The sequence below is a fragment of the Amblyomma americanum genome, chromosome 3 (assembly GCF_052857255.1).
Source record: "Amblyomma americanum isolate KBUSLIRL-KWMA chromosome 3, ASM5285725v1, whole genome shotgun sequence".
Taxonomy (NCBI): domain Eukaryota; kingdom Metazoa; phylum Arthropoda; class Arachnida; order Ixodida; family Ixodidae; genus Amblyomma; species Amblyomma americanum.
The window spans coordinates 181,102,719-181,122,629 of record NC_135499.1 but is presented as its reverse complement, the minus strand read 5'-3'; the positions used below and the strand labels follow the sequence as shown (position 1 = coordinate 181,122,629).

Below are 19,911 nucleotides of genomic sequence, written 5' to 3'. Positions count from 1 at the left end.
CTCTTTCGCGCTCTCCGTAGCGACTACAATACATTGCTGCTGTTGTTGACAGGAAGTAAGAAAGGAAAGTTCGCGGGCGTGCCTACTGGCTCAAGCCGGCCACGCTCGCGGCCGTGTGCTGAAAGTAGAAGAGTTAAAGTTTTTCCTCCATAAAAACGCAGCCGCCGCGCCCGGGTTCGAACCCGACCGCGGCGGCTGCGTTTTTATGGAGGAAAAACGCTAAGGCGCCCGTGTGCTGTGCGATGTCAGTGCACGTTGAAGATCCCCAGGTGGTCGAAATTATTCCGGAGCCCTCCACTACGGACCTATTTGTTCCTCTCTTCTTTCACTCCCTCCTTTATCCCTTCCCTTACGGCGCGGTTCAGGTGTCCAACGATATATGAGACAGATACTGCGCCATTTCCTTTCCACCAAAAACCAATTATTATTATTATTAAAGGATAGGAGAGAAAAGGAAAGGAAAGATAGAAAAGACGCCGCGCGCTAATAGGCCCATAGACCCCGGGCCGATCCCGGAGGCAGTGCAATACCGGGCCGACCCGTGCCAGAGGACGTATAGCACTCCGCCATATTCCAAAAATAAGTTTAATATCTTGGGTCCAAGGACCAGCAGCAGATATTAAATCAGGTATCAGGTAAGTATTGAGGCGAAGTGCATTCATATATACCCCCCGCGAGGAGACACACGGCATACGGCATACGTCTGAAGTGCGCGACGAGCCTAAATGGCTCGCTGGGTGGCGTAGTAAAGCTTTCGCTTCAAAATTGTTTGCGTATATCTCACCTATTCTTCCTCTCTTATTTTGCACGCAGCCACATTTAAAAAGCAGGAAACATCAAGCTAAAACTTACTTTCGCTATCGGTGCCATGGACCGCGACACATTCAGGTACATTTTCATTGCCTTGCTGCTAGGTCTCTTCTTTCAGCTATTATATTTGTTTCGTCTCGCAGCGGAGGATCAATAGACGATTTCTTTCTCGGCGGAACAGCTTTAAGCGCTCAGTGCAGCGAGCTTAACCGAGAACTAAGTGTACAGTGGATCCAGAACAGTTTTACTACCAGAGAATGAAAATTGAGGCTAGCAGCGGGAACATAGCCGCTTCCTACGGGGCCTTATCCGCGTGCCGCCCCAAAGAATAAAAACAAAAAATTAAGGCCAGGAAGTAGGGGCTGTCAGAAATATTTTATCTCCGGCCATGTCAGTAACATGCTATTAGGAACGAGGACGTGGAAACTGCCAATACCAAGGAATTGCATGGAGCGTATCACCGGCAGCCTTGAGCATTCTCCTTGTGAAGCGTGTGATGGCGCATGCAGGCGCATGCAACTTTGGGTTAACGAGTTTTTGTTAATTGAAAACTGAAGAGGACGAGGAATAAACTTTGATTCAATTCAGGAGTGTTCGTAATGGTTGTTGCCCTCAGACCAGGACCCTGTGGGATCTTACAGTCACCATGGTCATAGGTATCAGCTGTCGCTGCGTTTCCAGGTCAGCGCTGCTCAGGGTGTGGTCCCGCTGTTCAGGTCTATCTTGGCGAGGTTCGTGTTCTCTTAGCACGTCATTTTTTGTGGTATGGTCATCATGTTCGCGGCAGTACTTGCAAGGGGCTTGATATTAGTACGAGTTGATTCTGCTTGTTATGCTAGGCCTGAGGAACGTGTGGGTTTGCAGCGTCCGTAGTGTTGTTTGCTTTTTTCTGCTGCTTCCGGATGAGTACCCAAGCAGCACAAGTAATTGGCCCAACACTGGAGCCGTATTGGCAAAGGTCGGCCCTACAAAGGACCAGGATGGGACCATCCTGTTGCAATATTCGGCCGATGGCATGTGCTGCTTGGGTATGTTCTCCCCAGTCTGTAATATTGCTCATTCCAGCGTGCAGAAGAACACGGACAAAGAGAGTAGAGACCATTGACACCGGACGTCAGTTCTCTTGCACGACATGTGGTCCCGACTAGAAGGTTCACGAGGGTCGAGAAAGTGTTCACACACATAAAGGGAGCAGTGTCTATTTTCTTTGTCCGTGTGTTTCTGTACGCTGGAATGATGTCTCATAATTATACCCAGAACCAACTACTCAGCTCTCCACGCTTAGCTGTAATGTTCTACGATGTTTCTATATGTGGCTAGGGCGCCGATAATGATTTTGCCGGCCTTGTTCAGTCCTTCAATCTTCCAACCCCCCCCCCCCCCCCCCCCCCCCCCCCCCCGCCGCAATTTCACACGAAAATTTTGCCTTGACTTTGATCGGCTGGAGAACCTCTTGGGGGCCGTCAGGACTAGAACAGCCCAGCCCTTGCCTTTCGCGTGCTCACAGCATGCGCTGGTTATCTTTGTTTTCTATATCTTGCCCAGCTTGCAGCTGGCACTAAAGTTGACGGGCACGTCAGCTCTCCCAAACAGTTTTGAGCGTTCTCTAAGGACGTAGACGGGTAGCGTAGCTGAATAGACGCCCATGCATTCAAAATTCGGCGGCTCATTGTGCGGAGCCCGAGTGTCTTTTAAAATGAGTGGATAACTAAAAAATCACTAGTTGACCACTAAAAACCGACACCATAGCCATGTTCTTTCTGGAGGGCAAATAATTCTTCAAACGTCTCGAGGTTCAGCGGGACACGTCAGACCAGGACGAAGAAAGAAGGCATGATAAGTTCTGACTACCGACGCCAGATTTAGACAGCCAGCGCTCGTTGCGTTTTTTTCTTTGCTTTTGGCCTCGTGTGTCAAGGTGAAATTCGGGGTGTTCCCTTTACAGCAGAGACAACAATTTTTCTTAATGCCGCAGCGGTACAGGCCTGTACAATTATAGCTCCTTGTTTTGGAGCTGTTCTTCAGCATACGCAATTGTTAGCAATAGGTTGCGACAGAATGATGTCTGTCTAGATTAGCGCATATAAAAAGCAGCAATAGTGTAAATTTTTAGTTGAAGTCATAATCTATTTGTTGAAAACCACAATACACAAGACTCGCAATAGTTACACAACCTGAGGATGCTGATGTAACCCACGAAAAATTGTATCATTTGCACGCGCAGTGAACGGGCTTTTCATCTTCTGTGCATAATGGCATAAGAGTACTTTAAATAGCGCTGCGTTTTTCTAGTGGAATCAGGGCTCCCTTTTTGAACACTCTCGTGGACGCAGGGGCTAACTCGAACTCGCACTTCGTTGGCTGGCATATCCTAGCCTTCGGGCTGAAGAAAGATGGAAATTGAAATCTGGCAAAACAAAACAAGCGGGTTAGAATGGCACTTTGGTGAAACTTATTTACACAATTAAGAAAGTGCAAAAAGTAAAAAATTACGAGTTCATGCGTCAAACGACTGGATGAGCATTGTCGCCAGGGCCCAGAGCGTCCTTTCTCCCCCAGTGCGCTCCTTAAATCCCCTAAGGTTCCGCCCCTTTATCAGGCGGTGGCCTATCTAACACGAGGTACATTTCTTCAAGATGGGAACCTATCAAAGTTGCACGGCACTGTAGCAAGCGGAGTCACCCGTGGGAATAGGCGAGGAGAAATCACAAGTCCGCTGCTATTTCCTACAGAGGTGTAAGCGTTGTGCAAGCCTTGGGTGATGCGTGCGGCGCCGTGGGCCTCAACTGCGGCGAGCTCTCTATATAGGTAGAGGCCGGCTCCTGTCGGACACGGCTAATTACTTGAAGGCACCTATAATCCTGTTGTCCATCGTCGGTCGCTGCCCCAGGTGCCCTTCTTGCTGGGAACCAGTCAAATGGAAGGCCATTCCCTCCGAGCAGGCACTTCCGCAGGTACTTTCCCAGCCAGGCATCCTTTTTTTCTGTGGGGTAATCGGATGGTCAAACGTCGTGTCGCCAGCAGGGTCGAAACAACACATAAAAGCCTGCAAGGCTTTTGCGCCACCGGTTAACAAGGGTGTGAATGTCTGCATTGCACAAGCTATTTTCCCTCTGGTGAAGTTTTGTCTTCAAGGCAAAAATCTCGCTCTCGTCGGCCTGAAATTTGGATCTGCGAAGCTCATCTTTTAGCGGCCCGAAAAGATGAAAATCAGACGGTGCTAAGTAAGGACTGTAAGGAGGATGGGGCAGCAAAGTCCACTCAAATTTGGAAATTGTTTCTTTTGCTTCCAGGCTGGTGTGAGGGCGAGGGCGGTGATGGAGAAGAATCTCTCTCGTACTCCTGTAACTTCGGACACGCTGGTAGCGCTGCTTAAGTTTCTGCAGTGTTTTAATGTGTCTCGCTCTTAGACAGCGCATCCACAACCATTACTCTATCATTGCCCCAAAAAACAGATCGTGACTTTTCGGGCGTACTCAGCCATGTTAATCTTTCGTCCTGTTAGCGCACTTGGATGACGCCATTCCGTCGATTGACTTTTGATTTCCGGCTCCAAGTGATGAGCCCAGGTTTCATCACCGGTTACTATCATAACAAGAAATCTTACTGCTCAGCATCCAAGCGCCCCAGCAGCTGGAAATAAATCGCTTTGCTCTCCGTGCTCAGCTGTGAGGCTTCGTGGAACCTACCTAGTGCGTATACCTTGGAGTATTCCTAAGTCTGTGATTCCCGCCTCACTTCATCTACTTACAGACAGCTGCTCAGGCAACATACGAACCGTAATGTGCTGGTCAGCGCGGATGATGGTGTCGGCGCGTTCCAGCGTCTCGGGTCTGGTTGCACTTTCAGATCGCCCAGGCCGCGCCTGATCGTGCAGATTTATTTCTGAAGTTTCTGATGCTTTGACTCGCTTGCCCGAGTGCCCAACAGTAGTTCTATCCAGTGCAGAGCTTCCACAGATAGCACACAATTTTTCTTGAACACAGCCAACACTTTTCTTTTGAGCTGGAAGAAATTCAGTCACAGATCGCTGTTTACAACAGCCGCCAAAGCACAGACTCCATTTTCTTAGACCGGTATAGTGGCGCAATCTATATGACGGAGCTGAAAGTGGGCGCTTTAGCGCGGAGGGATGCATTGGGTAGCCTTTGAAATCTCAGCTCATTGTTTTGTTCTGAAAGGCAAGAAAGAATCAGAGGTATTACTCTTTTTAGGACAATCATACTTTCCTACCAAATCTGCCAACTAACATTTCGAAGCCAGTAAGCAGAATACTATTTTAAATGATTATGATCACTGCCATGCAAACATTATTAATCTCCTAACTTGACCTGACGTTCTCGTCATCTAGCTCTTGTTGGCGCCTTATTGTGTGGTATAGGCAACCTTCATTTTGAATTCTTGCACCTGCGGTCTCGTTTGATCAGCGTTTTCGAGTCGTTGGTAAGCTGCTACGCAATACCCTAAATATATACCGAAAACTCAAGCCAGGCATTCACATGTGATTTACCGTTTCGAGAAGGTAGTAATTTGTCAGGCTATGCTTGCTCCGTGGTTCCCATTAATTCCGGCGAACTTCAGAGGAGTTTACCTCAAATTAGCCACCTCAAATTAGCCAGCACGCTTTCCAAATGACGACCAGTGACCACCCTGAACATCTGACGAGCACTGTGCCCACTTCGAGTTTTTAATCAATTCGCATTCGCCCTACCATGAGCGAGTTCGTAGGGCTACTGGTTTGGTGAACCGATGCTCCCAGTTTCGAACCCTGGAGCAGGACGAATTTTTTCTTACTACGAAGTTTCCCAGAATGGGGTATAACTTTCCTTTGCAGAGGTGTGGCTGGGCCTGGGTGGACAACAGTAGTTCTATCCAGTGCAGAGCTTCCACAGATAGCACACAATTTTTCTTGAACACAGCCAACACTCTTCTTTTGAGCTGGAAGAAATTATAGATCTACCCAGTTTGGGAGATTCACTTAAACATTTGGCCAACTTCCACATTTGGAGCACAATGGGCACCTGTCAATCCAGCCAAGTGGTAAGCAATTGTTTTAACTTTAGAAGAGTTAACTGCTGGGCTAGTTGGTGATCATGGTGAGCGCCCGTGGTGTCGTCGTCTTTCCCGTGTGTGTTGTTTTGGCGGAAAAAATTTTTTTAGTATGAATTGTTTTAACCCTTGCGAAGATTGACCAAGAACAGGATGGCGACTTCAGCGCCGGTACGGCGCAGCGGCAAAATTTAGCGGCGCTGATAATATTTGACATAAGACGCCTTATCGCATCTTTGAAGCAAGAAACCGCCCACTAGAGGTTCAAGGCGACGGCTAAGTCTTTATCAAGATCAAAATTCAAAAGCGACTGCAGCTTTGACACATACTAGCAGCGGTCGGCGTTCAGGATGTGGACGGGAACCCGAAAAGGGCTAGATGGAGGGCAGGAGTGCCGTCTCCCTTTACAGAAGCGGGACACACGTGCCCGAAATGTTTCAAGTGTCGACCAAGATAAAACGGTGCACCTACGTATCATATTTCTGCGAGCTGATTACTACCGAGTGATCGAACAACGGATCTGGGGGGAAGAGGGGAAGGTGGCGGGTCGTCTGATGTGTCAAGGTGAGTCATATAGCGTCCGTTTGAATGTTATGTGAATCCTGAGTATGGACGTGAATCCAGTGTATGCGCACAGGACATGGGTACTTTGCGCAGAGCACATGAATTGATTGTGTAATCTGGAATGTGCGTCGAACAGCCTTAAGTAGTTCAAGGGCGGCGAGGGAGTCGGCGTAAATTCGAACTGTTTTGAATGTGGGAACGAGCGGCAGGGAAGCAATGGCATTATTTATTTATTTATTTATTTATTTATTTATTTATTTATTTATTTATTTATTTATTTATTTAAAACATGCTGCAGTCACTGAAGACCAAGCAGGCAGGGCAATACAGGTCACAAGAAAAATGCATTTCAGCGCCACCATTGGCAAGCAATCACAAAATATAAAACAAACAGGGTGCAGTGCAAACGCGTGATATACAGTAGAAAGGGGACAAAAATGAATCAGCAATCAGTGAAGCAAGAAATCAACCCAGGGTTTTTCGTACACTTTCTTCAAAAACTGTTACATTATCAGCGGAAAAAAACATCTCTTGGAAGTGCATTCCACTGGGTGACAGTGCGTGGAAAAAAAAAAAAGAATTCTTAAATCTGTTAGTACGTGAAAAGATTGGTTCCAGATGGTGATGGTGGGAGTGCGGAGCTTGATGACTCACACGTGGATAAATGAACAATTGTGGATTGATACCAAGTTGGTGATTGTTGAGCGGATACAGATACCGCAGCCTGGAAATCATTCGTTGGCTTTCCAACGTCAAATGTTGTTAGCACTGATCAGAGACGATGGTGAATCTAATCGGCAATATGAATTGAATATGAAACGAACGGCTTTTCTCTGTATCATTTCTAGTTTGGTTACGTTATTCTTCAAGTAAGGGGCCCATACGTTCCTTTCAGCGCGGCGTGTTTTGATTGAAAACGTGCATCCAACAGCTGACACCAAAAGGTCTTATCCCGGTGGGCACGAGACTGACGAATTAATTTGGGAATCGTATGAACTCGAGTGCAATCCTGCCATCTGTGGTAATGGGATCACGAGCAGTCTGCAGGCAGGGCAGCAGGTGGTTAGTTCGGGGCACGATCTCTGTTCTCTGTCGTATCGACCTGTGAAGGGCCTCTTCTTAACCCCACCCCGTGGGCAATCTCTAAGCTTTTTTTTTTGTTTCGTCAGTTGCATGCAGTTAGTGCCTTTTTACTGAGGTACGAGACGCATCAGAGAAAGCGATTATGTTGCTGTAACCTTTCGGTAAAATATTTGGGTGCCGGTAGATGCAGTGCACAAAAGGTGAACACAAACTAACATGCCGAAAATGGTTTTCTGTCGACAGCCAGTAAGGTCGAGATTTATTGTTTGATTTGTGGGCTCGTGCCTACCACGCGCCCACAAATTAAACGAAATTTGTCTTTAAGGTAGCTGAGAATGACCACCATACTTCACCTTTGCTGCGGTGATCGTGTAGAAACTGAAGCCTGTGATAGAAACACGGGTAGGCATGACTCGACAACAGAAACGACAGCTGTGCCCACAGCTGGGTGGCCGGTCCCCTTCCCGAATTCGCAACTGTGACTCCGGGTTCTCAAATCCTATTTTCTAAACTGGCGTCTGCCAAAGCAGCCTTCATTCGAACATTAATGTTTTATCTGAATGGATGATGCAGGCTACCAATATTGACGTCGTACTCTGCTTCTTGCTCGCATTCTCGCTCATCACGCGCTTTTCCCCGCCTGCCGTCGCCACTACCCACGGGTTGCAGTTATAACACTTGAGTTGGAGTACCACACACTTTGTTACTTGAAAGCACTGCATTACTTCTTCCATCTACCGATGTCCCATACTTGGGTTATATGTTATAGTTTCGTGTGCCTGCATGAAAAAGTCACTCCTATACAAACCAGTAGTATCGGGCAGCTGCGTGACGAATTTTTTCTAACCTTCTTTTGCAGCCGTGGTAAAAACATGCCAGTTTCTTCAGAAGACACAAAGTTATCTCGTTTGACAAGCTCGCGAATAGGGCATTGCATATACAAGCTCTGAAGATGAAACAGGGTGGCTTCGTAGGATTTCCGTTGACTTCTTACAAAGCACTGCAGCTGCCTTCGTCGAAGACAATCTTTTTCAGGTCGCAGATCTCTTTGAATCGGTCTATGCAGTTTTGGGGGACGTCGGCCTTGTGTTCCTCCGTAATCCAGAGCAAGCATTCTGCGGAATATATGAGTGTATGAGCAAGATTTCGCATGAAGCGCACATAAATTAATGCCTCTATCGCTACTCCAACGTACGCACAGGCTCTGAGGCCGTAAACTGCGTGAAAGCATTCAATTCATCACATATATATGATAAATACGTAGGGAGTAATATCTGCGTCAATTACGTTTCATTTGACTCAACAAGACGAACGCGATGAGCATGCTACAATATAGTTCGTGATTAGCTGTACGCGACCAGCTTCCTTAGAAAGCCACTCTTCGTGTTGGAATCGAAAATTACCGTCCTTATCTCTCCTGACCACATCGCTATCCATCATGGCCCTCTTTCTTCTCCTCTTCTGTTTTCCAGTGCACCTTATCGGGCGAGATATTCATCATCGCGGCTAACCTCTGTGCCCTTCCAGGCAATAAACTTATCTTCTACCGTCTTTGTAGCTGCCGAACTTAAGTCAAATCATAATGTTAACAAAACAAAAAACTGGACGTCAGTCACTTCAGATTAGACTCTCTGTCAGTTGACTGCACGCTTACGTTTTATCCCATTGTATGGAAAGTCCATTACAATGCAGTCCTTGTAGTCCGTGTAAAGAAAATCGGCAGTTTCCCACGGGCCGTTAGCTGCAAGGAAAGGTTCGGGAGTTAAGTTGTTGCTACCAGTACCGAAAGCATGAGGTGATACAAGTCATAAAGGCCGACCACATCGAAATATTTTCTGATGAAAAACAAAGAACACCATCTGGTGGCGTGCATCCAGCAGCAGGCGGACAAAAACTAGCTGGTTCGTCGTCAATCAAGAACAGCTAGGTATATTAGCCGAGAGGCTGGCCGCTCGGTAGCAACGGTGAATGCGACTGTGAACGCAGATCAACCAGACGCTCTATAGACCTGGTGACTTCCGCCCGCCTGTTCTGACTCGTCAAGACAGCCGAGTGAACATAGCGACGAAAGCGATGCGCATCATGTTGAATAGAAAGCTTTGGAATGGCACATGCACGTTTACGTGCGCTAAATGAAGGCATTTTTTTAGCCCCTCACGTTGTATGTCGAATTCGCACATTTTTTTTTTCATTCTGCACAAACGCGAATAGAATTCGGTCCATAGTGACTCCATCTTCATTTTATAAAGGCACCTTTCTTGACAACAAACTGACGCCTTTAATAACGCAAACAGGCGCAGAATGGTCAAACAAAACGAACATAGGTCCCATTTATCTCGCATCCATTTTGCTGTATGCGAAGTAAGACGAAATGAAAGCCCAATAAGTGAACTACACTAATTTACAACAGGTCGCAAAAACGCATCAAAACGCCGAATTCACCCCGAAGCGAGGGCCCGCTCAGAGCACGTCACCATGTTGTCAATACCCTTTTTTCGCCGACTGTGCGACACCCCGGCGAAGATATATACGTTGCCGTGTCGCCGTGCCGCCGCGCCTACGCTGGCCGCGCAATGTTCTTCAAGCAAGTTCACCTCAAGTAGGTTGGCCTTAACAGACTTATTAGCAGCCACCACTCCACCGGAACTCAAAGATTCCGAAATGAAAACGCCTATCTGGGGGGCAGTATAGAAACTTGTATTGTTATCTCTTCCGTGCAGCCTGCACTCACTTGAGCATAAAAAAGGAGCAGTGTTTATTTAGTTTATGTCGATAAACGTTGGCGTTTTCTACTGGCTAAAACAGGTAAAATGTAATGGCGGAGTGCACGCCGTCTTCTGTAGTCCGGATAACCAGAAACTTTCATGCTTACAGTTGTCTATTCGGAAGAGAGGTTCATCTAGCGTCGCTCCTGGCTTCCAATGCACAGTGAAGTTTTTGCTGAAAAGACAGGCAGAAAAAAATTATTGGGGCGCTTAAGGTCGGCCTTAAGGCTATGACGCAACAGCGTTAATGGTTATTCGCGGCTTTCTTAACTAACTCGTTTAATTACACGCAAAATTTTCACACATCAATAGGCACGATAGACACTGTGGTATCAATTTGAACGAACGTGCCTCAGTAGCCTAGGGGTAACGCATTTGAATCGGAATCCAGGGGTCACGTGTTCCATTCCAAACTAATTGCTGCAAATTACCGTTCAGCAAACTTAAATTACTTCATAACTTTATGCAGCAAAATGGCATTTCAGTCATGATGCAACTTGAAAGTCACAATTTAACTCGTTTTATTTATTTTCATTGCACAGTTCAACGTGAATTAATGCGACAAAGCGCACGGCATTTTTTTTTCAGAACGCCCGCTCTAACGCTGTCGTGTGAGTATTGCAGCACTAGTATTCTTCACAAGCACACAAGGCCCACGAAGTAAGCTGAACTTTGCTAGTAGCAACAATGGCGTGCTCTATTGCAACCTTCCATTAACGAATGCGTGGCCACTTCCCGAGAATTCGTTAACCACAGTTTTTACTCGATTCAAGGAGAGCGTTCAGGACTAATGATTGTAACGCCGGCCGTCTTTTATTTTTGTACTAGCCGCTCCAGGAGTAATGATATCGCCTAAGCCTCCAGTGTCTAATGATACCTTTCTAATGAGGCGCGAAGGACGCTCTGAAAATAAAAAAGAAACGCGCTCTGTCGTGGTTGCAAGTAGAAGAAAGCATGAAATGCCTTGAAATACCGGCGTAGCACATTCTAGAGACGGAACCCCGTGGAAACGAAGTTCTTATCTCGGCCATAATCAACCATCCTTCGCTGCAGACGTGCGGCAGAGTGAAATGCTCCGTTTACAACGGGTTCCACGCCGCGCCGAAGGATGGCGCCACGGCTCCGCAGTAGACCGCGGGCGTGCGGATTGCGCAATGCACGCGACGTTCGTTTAGGTTCGCCTCCATGTTCTCTTCTGCTCGCCTCTCGTTCAGCGCTGTGTTGAGGCTCCGTTGAGCTTGGCGCTCCGGAAACGGCAGCTAAGCTACTTAAAACAGCAACTTCCAGAAGCGTGGTACACAGACATGAACCTATAGTGTGTCATGCAATCATCTCGTTAGCGTCATCCTATCGCAGTCAGGGCTGTACCAGTTTTCTTTGTATACATGCTTTCGTCTAATTCGGTCATGAATAGCTGAAGCTTCACTGCAGATGCCTTTTCAACACACATATTAAGCTCACTTAACATATCCGTTTTGTCCTTTGAGCATCCACAGGAAACTCGCTGTCTGGGTCTCGTTGTCCATGTCGGTACGGACAGCAGACAGGCAGTCCAGGTCTCCGTCTAGGTCCTCGTCGAACATGGCGACAGATGACGAAAACGCTTCGAATATCTGCAGAAAGAAATTGCGATCGGTGGGAAAAAGACAGATCACCGATTTTTGTGCGCGTAAATTTCTTCCACAATCTTTCGGTGTGCGAACGGGTGAGCGCACGGGCATTCTTAGTAAAGAACTTTTCAGAAAACTACCGAAAACCAATGTGTGTCACTGCTACGTGTATCTCACCTGCCTTAGCAATACCATAAATGTGCAGTTAAGCCGCGCTTTAGCGAGCACCTAAACATGCTTCCCTAAGCTAAGTCACATCTAGCGATAAAGTTCCAATTAGCTGGAGTTAGTTCGTGCAGATTAGCGTGAACTACTTATGCATATCTGGAGGTAAAAAATCTACGTGACAGTAAAAAGGGAGCATTAATGCGGCTTTTCTAGCGCTGCGTTTGCGGGAAGAAATAAAAAAGGAAATGGTTTTACTCTACGTATTTGTTTCTGTTCTTTCTAATGAAGGAAACGAAGTGGACATATGCGGTATACCGTGGCAGGAGTCCAGATCGTAGGCAGCAAGATGTCATGCTTTGTTACAAATGATACTTCAGCATCATCACTCCAAAGGACAACGCCTGAGTTTTGAGTGTTTTTTGTACGCGTTAAAAAAATGCAGACTCTCTCCGTGGGTAAGTACCAGTTGGCCCGGTATTGCACTACCTCCGGGATCGGCCTTGTCTTTACCGCGTCTGTACTATCCTGTCATTCTATCCCATCTTTCAACTCTCCTGCTATCTGCACGTGGTAGCGATTGTGGGTCGGCTTGAGCCAGTGAGCAAGCCTGTGCACTTTCCTTTTTTTTCTTCCTGACAGACAGACAGACAGACAGACAGACAGACAGACAGACAGACGGACGGACGGACGGACGGACGGACGGACGGACGGACGGACGGACAGACAGACAGACAGACAGACAGACAGACAGACAGACAGACAGACAGACAGACAGACAGACAGACAGACAGACAGACAGACGGACGGACGGACGGACGGACGGACGGACGGACGGACGGACGGACGGACGGACGGACGGACGGACGGACGGACGGACGGACGGACGGACGGACAGACGGACGGACGGACGGACGGACGGACGGACGGACGGACGGACGGACGGACGGACGGACGGACGGACAGACGGACAGACAGACAGACAGACAGACAGACAGACAGACAGACAGACAGACAGACAGACAGACAGACAGACAGACAGACAGACAGACAGACAGACAGACAGACAGACAGACAGACAGACAGACAGACAGACAGACAGACAGACAGACAGACAGACAGACAGACAGACAGACAGACAGACAGACAGACAGACAGACAGACAGACAGACAGACAGACAGACAGACAGACAGACAGACAGACAGACAGACAGACAGACAGACAGACAGACAGACAGACAGACAGACAGACAGACAGACAGACAGACAGACAGACAGACAGACAGACAGACAGACAGACAGACAGACAGACAGACAGACAGACAGACAGACAGACAGACAGACAGACAGACAGACAGACAGACAGACAGACAGACAGACAGACAGACAGACAGACAGAGCACCTTGAGGTCAAATCCTAGGGGTATCTCATTTTCCTCGTTACCAAAAAATATCGTGCCGGGGACGTACACACATGCACTCGCCCCGCATTCCAGCAAAATGATTTCGACGCGCAACGAAAACACTCCACTAAATATTTTCTTTTTTGCACTGCTTCGCTTCTGGATCCTGACGACTGACAGGAACCCCGCGTGCTTGCTTCATTCAGCTAGCCATTCCGAACAAAGAGACAAACTTGTCATATTCGTCTCTTAGCCTATTAATTTCGGCCTTCACAAATGGAAAGCAATTACGTCCTACCCAACCACGTTGACGCTTGCGTTGCGCTAGATAATCCAACTTTTCTCTTTGTCAGCCTTTTAATAGAAGACACTGCCTCAATGGGACTGGAACCGGCAGGCCTGGACATCATTTTCCAGAGATATAGAATACTGAATGATTGAATTCACGTGCTTAACAGCACAAAAAGTTTACAGTGGCTTCTCACATCGAACAAGAAAAGAAGATTTTAGTTCATGAAATTTTGACTCACAGCTAGTCGCTGGTACGTGCTTAAGCTGGTAATGTCGGTAGGAAAGCAGCAAATAGTGGTAGCCAAATCTACTCCGAGTGCACGACGCGGGTAAGGTATCGCTCTGGTGTGAGCAAGGAAGCGCTCGCCAGTAACCATGGGTTAGCACCTTCAAGAAGGAGACAACATAAACGGTAACTAATAACCAACAAAACAAAGATCTATTCCCTTTCCCCCTTTGCACTCCTCGATACTAATGCGACTTGTGCGCACCAAAAAGCTGACTAACTGCGGGGACAAAGCATATGTCGCGCCAACCAGGACGCGGCTCACGGTTTAATTCTGTGCAAGGCCCGCTGTGCGCGCGCAAGTGCCTGCCTTCACTGGTTCGCAACTCAAGTTTGAATACTGGTGAAAGGCAATTTATAATAGAGTACGTACCTTCACAAGATCCGTGATTTCATAACGTGAATGGTGTTTCGCTTGTCCCATGTCCAGCGCAATAGAGAGTACCAGAAATAACACGCTTGCCTCCACTGTAATAGAAATCGTAAAGATGATATAGACCAGACAGCGACTGAGGGGTGTTAGTTATCCACTCGCGCACTCTTATGCAATTCTTAGTGATTCTTTTGTTGCACTGCTTCGTCGGAAGAAAGCGAGACGCATTTCGTGACAGTTTTCATTTCCCTCTCGCTGTGTTCTAATCCCGGTACTCACCTACGGGGCAGAAACGTGTCGGCTAACGAAAAGGGCTCAGCTTAAATTAAGGACAACACAGCGAGCCATGGAAAGGAAAATGCTAGGAGTAACATTAAGAGGCCGGAAGCGGGCAGGGTGGGTGAGGGGAGAAACGCGTGTTAATGATATCCTAGTCGAAATCAAGAGGAATAACCGGGCTTGGGCAGGGCATGTAATGCGAAGGCAAGATAACCACTGGTCCTTACGGGTAACGGAGTGGATTCCAATAGAAGGCAGGCGTAGCAGGGGGCGGCAGAAGGTTAGGTGGGCGGATGAGACTAAGAATTTTGCGGGGATACGGTGGCTGCAGCTGGCAAAAGACAGGGTTAATTGGAGAGACATAGGAGAGGCCTTTGCCTTGCAGTGGGTGTAGTCAGGCTGATGATGATGCTCTTATCCATTTGCACGAATTCAATTCCAAGAGATGGCCGTCCATACCTAAATGTCCTAATCTTAATGTCGCTTGTTGTCCTAAATCTAAGCCATTGCCACAGCAACTGACGGCGCTTGCTGCTCGCGCTGTTTTATATTACTTATAGTAAAGGGGCCGAATTTAAGCAGGCTCATACGGCGGCTCCACATATGCAGCGAGCCAAATTGGAATTATCATTTCACCGGCCAGGCTTGCACAGTGAACTGCGCAGATGTCATTTCTTCCACGCCAGTGGGTGTGACGAAAATAATGGAAGTCTTTTTTCTCATCTTCCGCGTTCCAGTCCGAGCCCTGTGAATTTTTGATGACCGGGTTTGCAAGTGCACACTATGTTGGGATTTCTCACAGAAGCCAGTTAAATAGGCTTCGCATGACAGTGATCACCTCGCACAAGAGGAATAATGGCTACGACACTGTATACAACACCACTTCCGACAGAGAAAATAGAAACGCTGTGTTAAGAAAATAGGAAAACATGCATTTACACGCCGACAATGACCATGCTTGAGCGCAACAGCACAGAAGAAAATAGAGAACACCAAACGCCTATTTGTTAAGAATACTCATATAAAGCGACATATCTCTGTGTTTCAGTAGGACCACAAGGAGAAATAGAAACACATTAGGACATTTAGGGTGTAGTCAGGCTGATGATGATGCTCTTATCCATTTGCACGAATTCAATTCCAAGAGATGGCCGTCCATACCTAAATGTCCTAATCTTAATGTCGCTTGTTGTCCTAAATCTAAGCCATTGCCACAGCAACTGACGGCGCTTGCTGCTCGCGCTGTTTTATATTACTTATAGTAAAGGGGCCGAATTTAAGCAGGCTCATACGGCGGCTCCACATATGCAGCGAGCCAAATTGGAATTATCATTTCACCGGCCAGGCTTGCACAGTGAACTGCGCAGATGTCATTTCTTCCACGCCAGTGGGTGTGACGAAAATAATGGAAGTCTTTTTTCTCATCTTCCGCGTTCCAGTCCGAGCCCTGTGAATTTTTGATGACCGGGTTTGCAAGTGCACACTATGTTGGGATTTCTCACAGAAGCCAGTTAAATAGGCTTCGCATGACAGTGATCACCTCGCACAAGAGGAATAATGGCTACGACACTGTATACAACACCACTTCCGACAGAGAAAATAGAAACGCTGTGTTAAGAAAATAGGAAAACATGCATTTACACGCCGACAATGACCATGCTTGAGCGCAACAGCACAGAAGAAAATAGAGAACACCAAACGCCTATTTGTTAAGAATACTCATATAAAGCGACATATCTCTGTGTTTCAGTAGGACCACAAGGAGAAATAGAAACACGCTGGACGCAAGCGTGGACAGAGGAGGACGTCTTTAGGTTTTGAAGCTACAAAACTTGCACAGTCAGTTTTGACGCTGCTTGCGCACGAACATTGATATATGAGAGCTCATTTCACGTTCTGGGTCTTTTTATCCAGGCTCCTTACAAAGAACCTGAACTAAGCACGCGTAAGAAGGGACGAGCAACGACAAATCCTTCTTGCTCATAACTGGGCAGCGTACTCTCAAAGAAGTGTGGTGTACACTATAAACCAAAACCAACCAGCCGACGTTCTTGCATATTCGAGTTAGTTTTATTTCACATAATGGAAAACTGCTTTCGACCAATAAAAAGGTACACTATGCATTTCTTGCATTGCAGCTTTGTCCGCCGCTTCCATGATGGCACCTTCAAACGGGACGGGAAGAATTTTTCTTAGGCACTTTCACTGGAATGTGGTTCGCACCGTAGTACCTTATTGCACCTCAATGTGCGGCGCCTTGTTCAACAAAGTAAAGGCGGATATTCATCTGTGTTGGTTGGTTGGCCTCAAATAAAGGTGGCAAATACCCACTACTGGGGAGTGGCCAAGACACAGGCGTTGAATGATATTCATCTTCATCTGCTGCCTCATCTTCGTTTGGTCCTTCATGTTCTATGCCATTTTTGCCTTCAGGAGACCAGAGGTGGTCTGAATTTTAAGCTTCTCAAGCAGAATTCCTGATCTGTGCTAGAGAATGACGTGCCAACCTCCGAAAAAGCGGTAACTTCGCAGTCTTGACGGCGGCGCACTTGGGCGCACCTATACAATCACTCCCCTAACAAAACTTTCGCTGAAAATATTTAAACAAAATTTGTATATGAGCAAAGCAAGATATTGCTCTCGTTAGAGTATAGAAAAATAACGAAAGAACGGCAGATTAGGAAAACAATCGCCCATAGAGCCAGACACATACTACGTGCAACCACTTCTGTAGAAGGCAGTGTTTTATGCTCCGCAGGTGCTAGTGTCGCAGAAACTGTTGCCACATAGAGAAGCTTTTAATAAACTGCCATGTGGTGCGATTATTTGGGTGTAGTTTGGGAGGTTCGTGTCTGATACAAGATTTGGAAACTCTCTTAACTTTCTGGCAACTCATGTGGCCGCTGGTGTACAAAACGTTAAAAGTACACGTTTCTTTTGTTCCAAATAATTTTGTTTTCGACAAATAATAGGAATGAAACGTTTTCAACTTTAATAAAAATAACAGTACTTTTGTATACATACCTACAGTTTAATCTCATGACAAACCTATATACCTTTTCAGTGGTACTCCGACGCACGTTCACCATGATGTTACAGGCCACTTACTAACACTTTGTGATGCAGCCAATTATTTTATTTTAACGTACAAGTGGCTGCTTCATTTCGTGGCGGATTTACTTTACTTTATGTGTTATATAGCATTGACATACCCTTTTAACTGCTTATCTGTACCCATGCTTTATCTTTTCAAAACGTATTAACTCCGTAAAAACGAACACTGTGGACCTGCTTTTTCCTCCTTAATCAACCCAATTAACACATCTGGAAAAACGCAAAACTTTGCAGTTTTGCTAGCGATAGTTCTTGGGCCTGATAATTTGTAGATACTGCGCAGAATGCGTGGGAAGCTTTAAGAATTTCTCCAGCTGTCCTGCAGCTTCCCTAAAGACACGCATGTCCTCGGCCACAAGCCGACGTGGGCAAACCATGCCTATGTTAAAACGCAACACATACAGGAGCAAGAAGGTATATAATTAAGCACTGTAAAAATCCGGTGAAATCAGGCACAGGGCTCGTAAACAACCTTACTTGAAATGCTCTCTGCAGCAGAAACGGGTGCGGCAGTAGATATTTGCGCCACGGCACAGTATCCTGCACTGGAAGTCTGCAACCACGAAGTCCTTCGGTGCGCAAATGCGAATTGAGGAAGAGAAAAATGCTGTTAATTCCGCTCTGATTGGTGGACCCAAACCTGTCGCAAGTCTTGACAGCTGCAATTTCTTTATTTATTTATTTAGCATACCGCTAACGGCCCTCCCTCGAGCGTATTGCATAAAGGTGTGTGTGTGTGTGGGGGGGGGGGGGGGGCTGTCCAACGAGAATGGCACTTCGTTTTGCTGTTGCAGCCATCTGACACTCTGGAACGTAATTGCAACGATGGCGTTTAGTGGGATTTACTATCACTGTGGTGGTAAAAAGTCGCGCTCTTTCATATTGCCAGAATATTGTGAAGCGTGCCTTGTCATAGCGCAGTCGCTCTGTCTCTCGCTGACGAAGCAGAAAAGTATGTAGCCCGAAGCACTGTTCGCAAAAACATCCTCATTAACGTCGCTCCGAATAGGAGTGCTTGCGAGGGCTTAATGAAGATTCGCAACTCGCTCCTATAAAGTGAAGCTCAAGCTGTAAAAACAAGGGCTTGTTGGTTCATTTTCACGAAGCCCTATACCGCATCAGAACACAAGAGACGAAGACGAGAGAATGACACACACAGAGCGAATTACCAATATTTTACCGAGAAAAACGCGCGTCTCTGTTTAACACTCCTTCGCGGGAATATAAAAAAAATATGCAAGAATTTTAGAGGCATCGGAGGAAATCAAGCTCATTGCTAGGTAGGTAGACAGATGGGGAGGGGACACAAGCCCTCCCTAGGCAAGGTATTTTCTTACCTCGATGATATTACTTGACGCCTGTCGTTCCTATTTCCGTTTTGAGGACACTGCCGACAGAGAAGCCGCCGCGGTGGCTCAGTGGTTATGGCGCTCGGCTGCTGTCCCGTAAGACATGGGTTTGACCCCGGCCGCGGCGTTCAAATTTCAATGAAGGCAAAATTCCAGATGCCCGTGCACTGTGCGATGTCAGAGCACGTTAAAGAACCCCAAGTAATCGAAGTTTCCGGATCCTTTCACTCCGGCGTCCCCATAGCCTGAGTAGCTTTGGGACGTTAAACCCCCGTAAACCATAAACGATAAACCAATAAGGTTTATATGTGTTGAAACGCAGTGCAAGCAGCCCGTCTTGTTTGTTCCTTATTTCTTCTTGGGGTTTGTGTCATTAATGCTACGTGTAGCTTCTGACATGGTACAGTTCCGCGAAAAAAAAAAAAACATACGCACACATGAGACAGGCTACAGGACGAGTGGGAAGAAAGAAAAAGAAAAACGGGCATGACTGTATCAGCAATTCTTCTGTTTAGCTGTACAACAGTAAACTAGCCTTTCTGGATAAGATGTAAGATTCTGCATTGGCGTCTGCAGTTTGTAACATTCGCGATTTTTACTGCGCCTGTTTTCCGTTGCCCTCAGAGTGCTGCGTTCTACTAACAAAATTAGTTGTCAGTTTGCGCTCGTACTGTAACCTTACGTGTGTGTGTGTGTGTGTGTGTGTGTGTGTGTGTGTGTGTGTGTGTGTGTGTGTGTGTGTGTGTGTGTGTGTGTGTGTGTGTGTGTGT

At 46.8% G+C, this 19,911-nt stretch overlaps 1 protein-coding gene across 1 annotated transcript; it reads right to left on the bottom strand.

The window, feature by feature from the left end:
- Nucleotides 1-6,658: 6,658 nt before the first annotated feature.
- LOC144125556 (uncharacterized) lies at nucleotides 6,659-18,372 on the bottom strand. The gene is made up of 6 exons (XM_077659041.1): nucleotides 18,270-18,372; nucleotides 14,400-14,494; nucleotides 11,733-11,884; nucleotides 10,379-10,446; nucleotides 9,161-9,247; nucleotides 6,659-8,621 (listed from the first exon to the last, which is right to left on the bottom strand). Coding segments are annotated over exons 1-6 (528 nt in total). The 5' UTR covers nucleotides 18,271-18,372; the 3' UTR covers nucleotides 6,659-8,496.
- Nucleotides 18,373-19,911: the final 1,539 nt, after the last annotated feature.

Coding starts and splice junctions, on each gene's coding strand:
- LOC144125556 (XM_077659041.1), bottom strand. Junction 11,885..14,399: donor AAATCACGGATCTTGTGAAG/GTACGTACTCTA, acceptor TTCTTTCTGCAG/ATATTCGAAGCGTTTTCGTC. Junction 8,622..9,160: donor TCCATACAATGGGATAAAAC/GTAAGCGTGCAG, acceptor TATATTCCGCAG/AATGCTTGCTCTGGATTACG.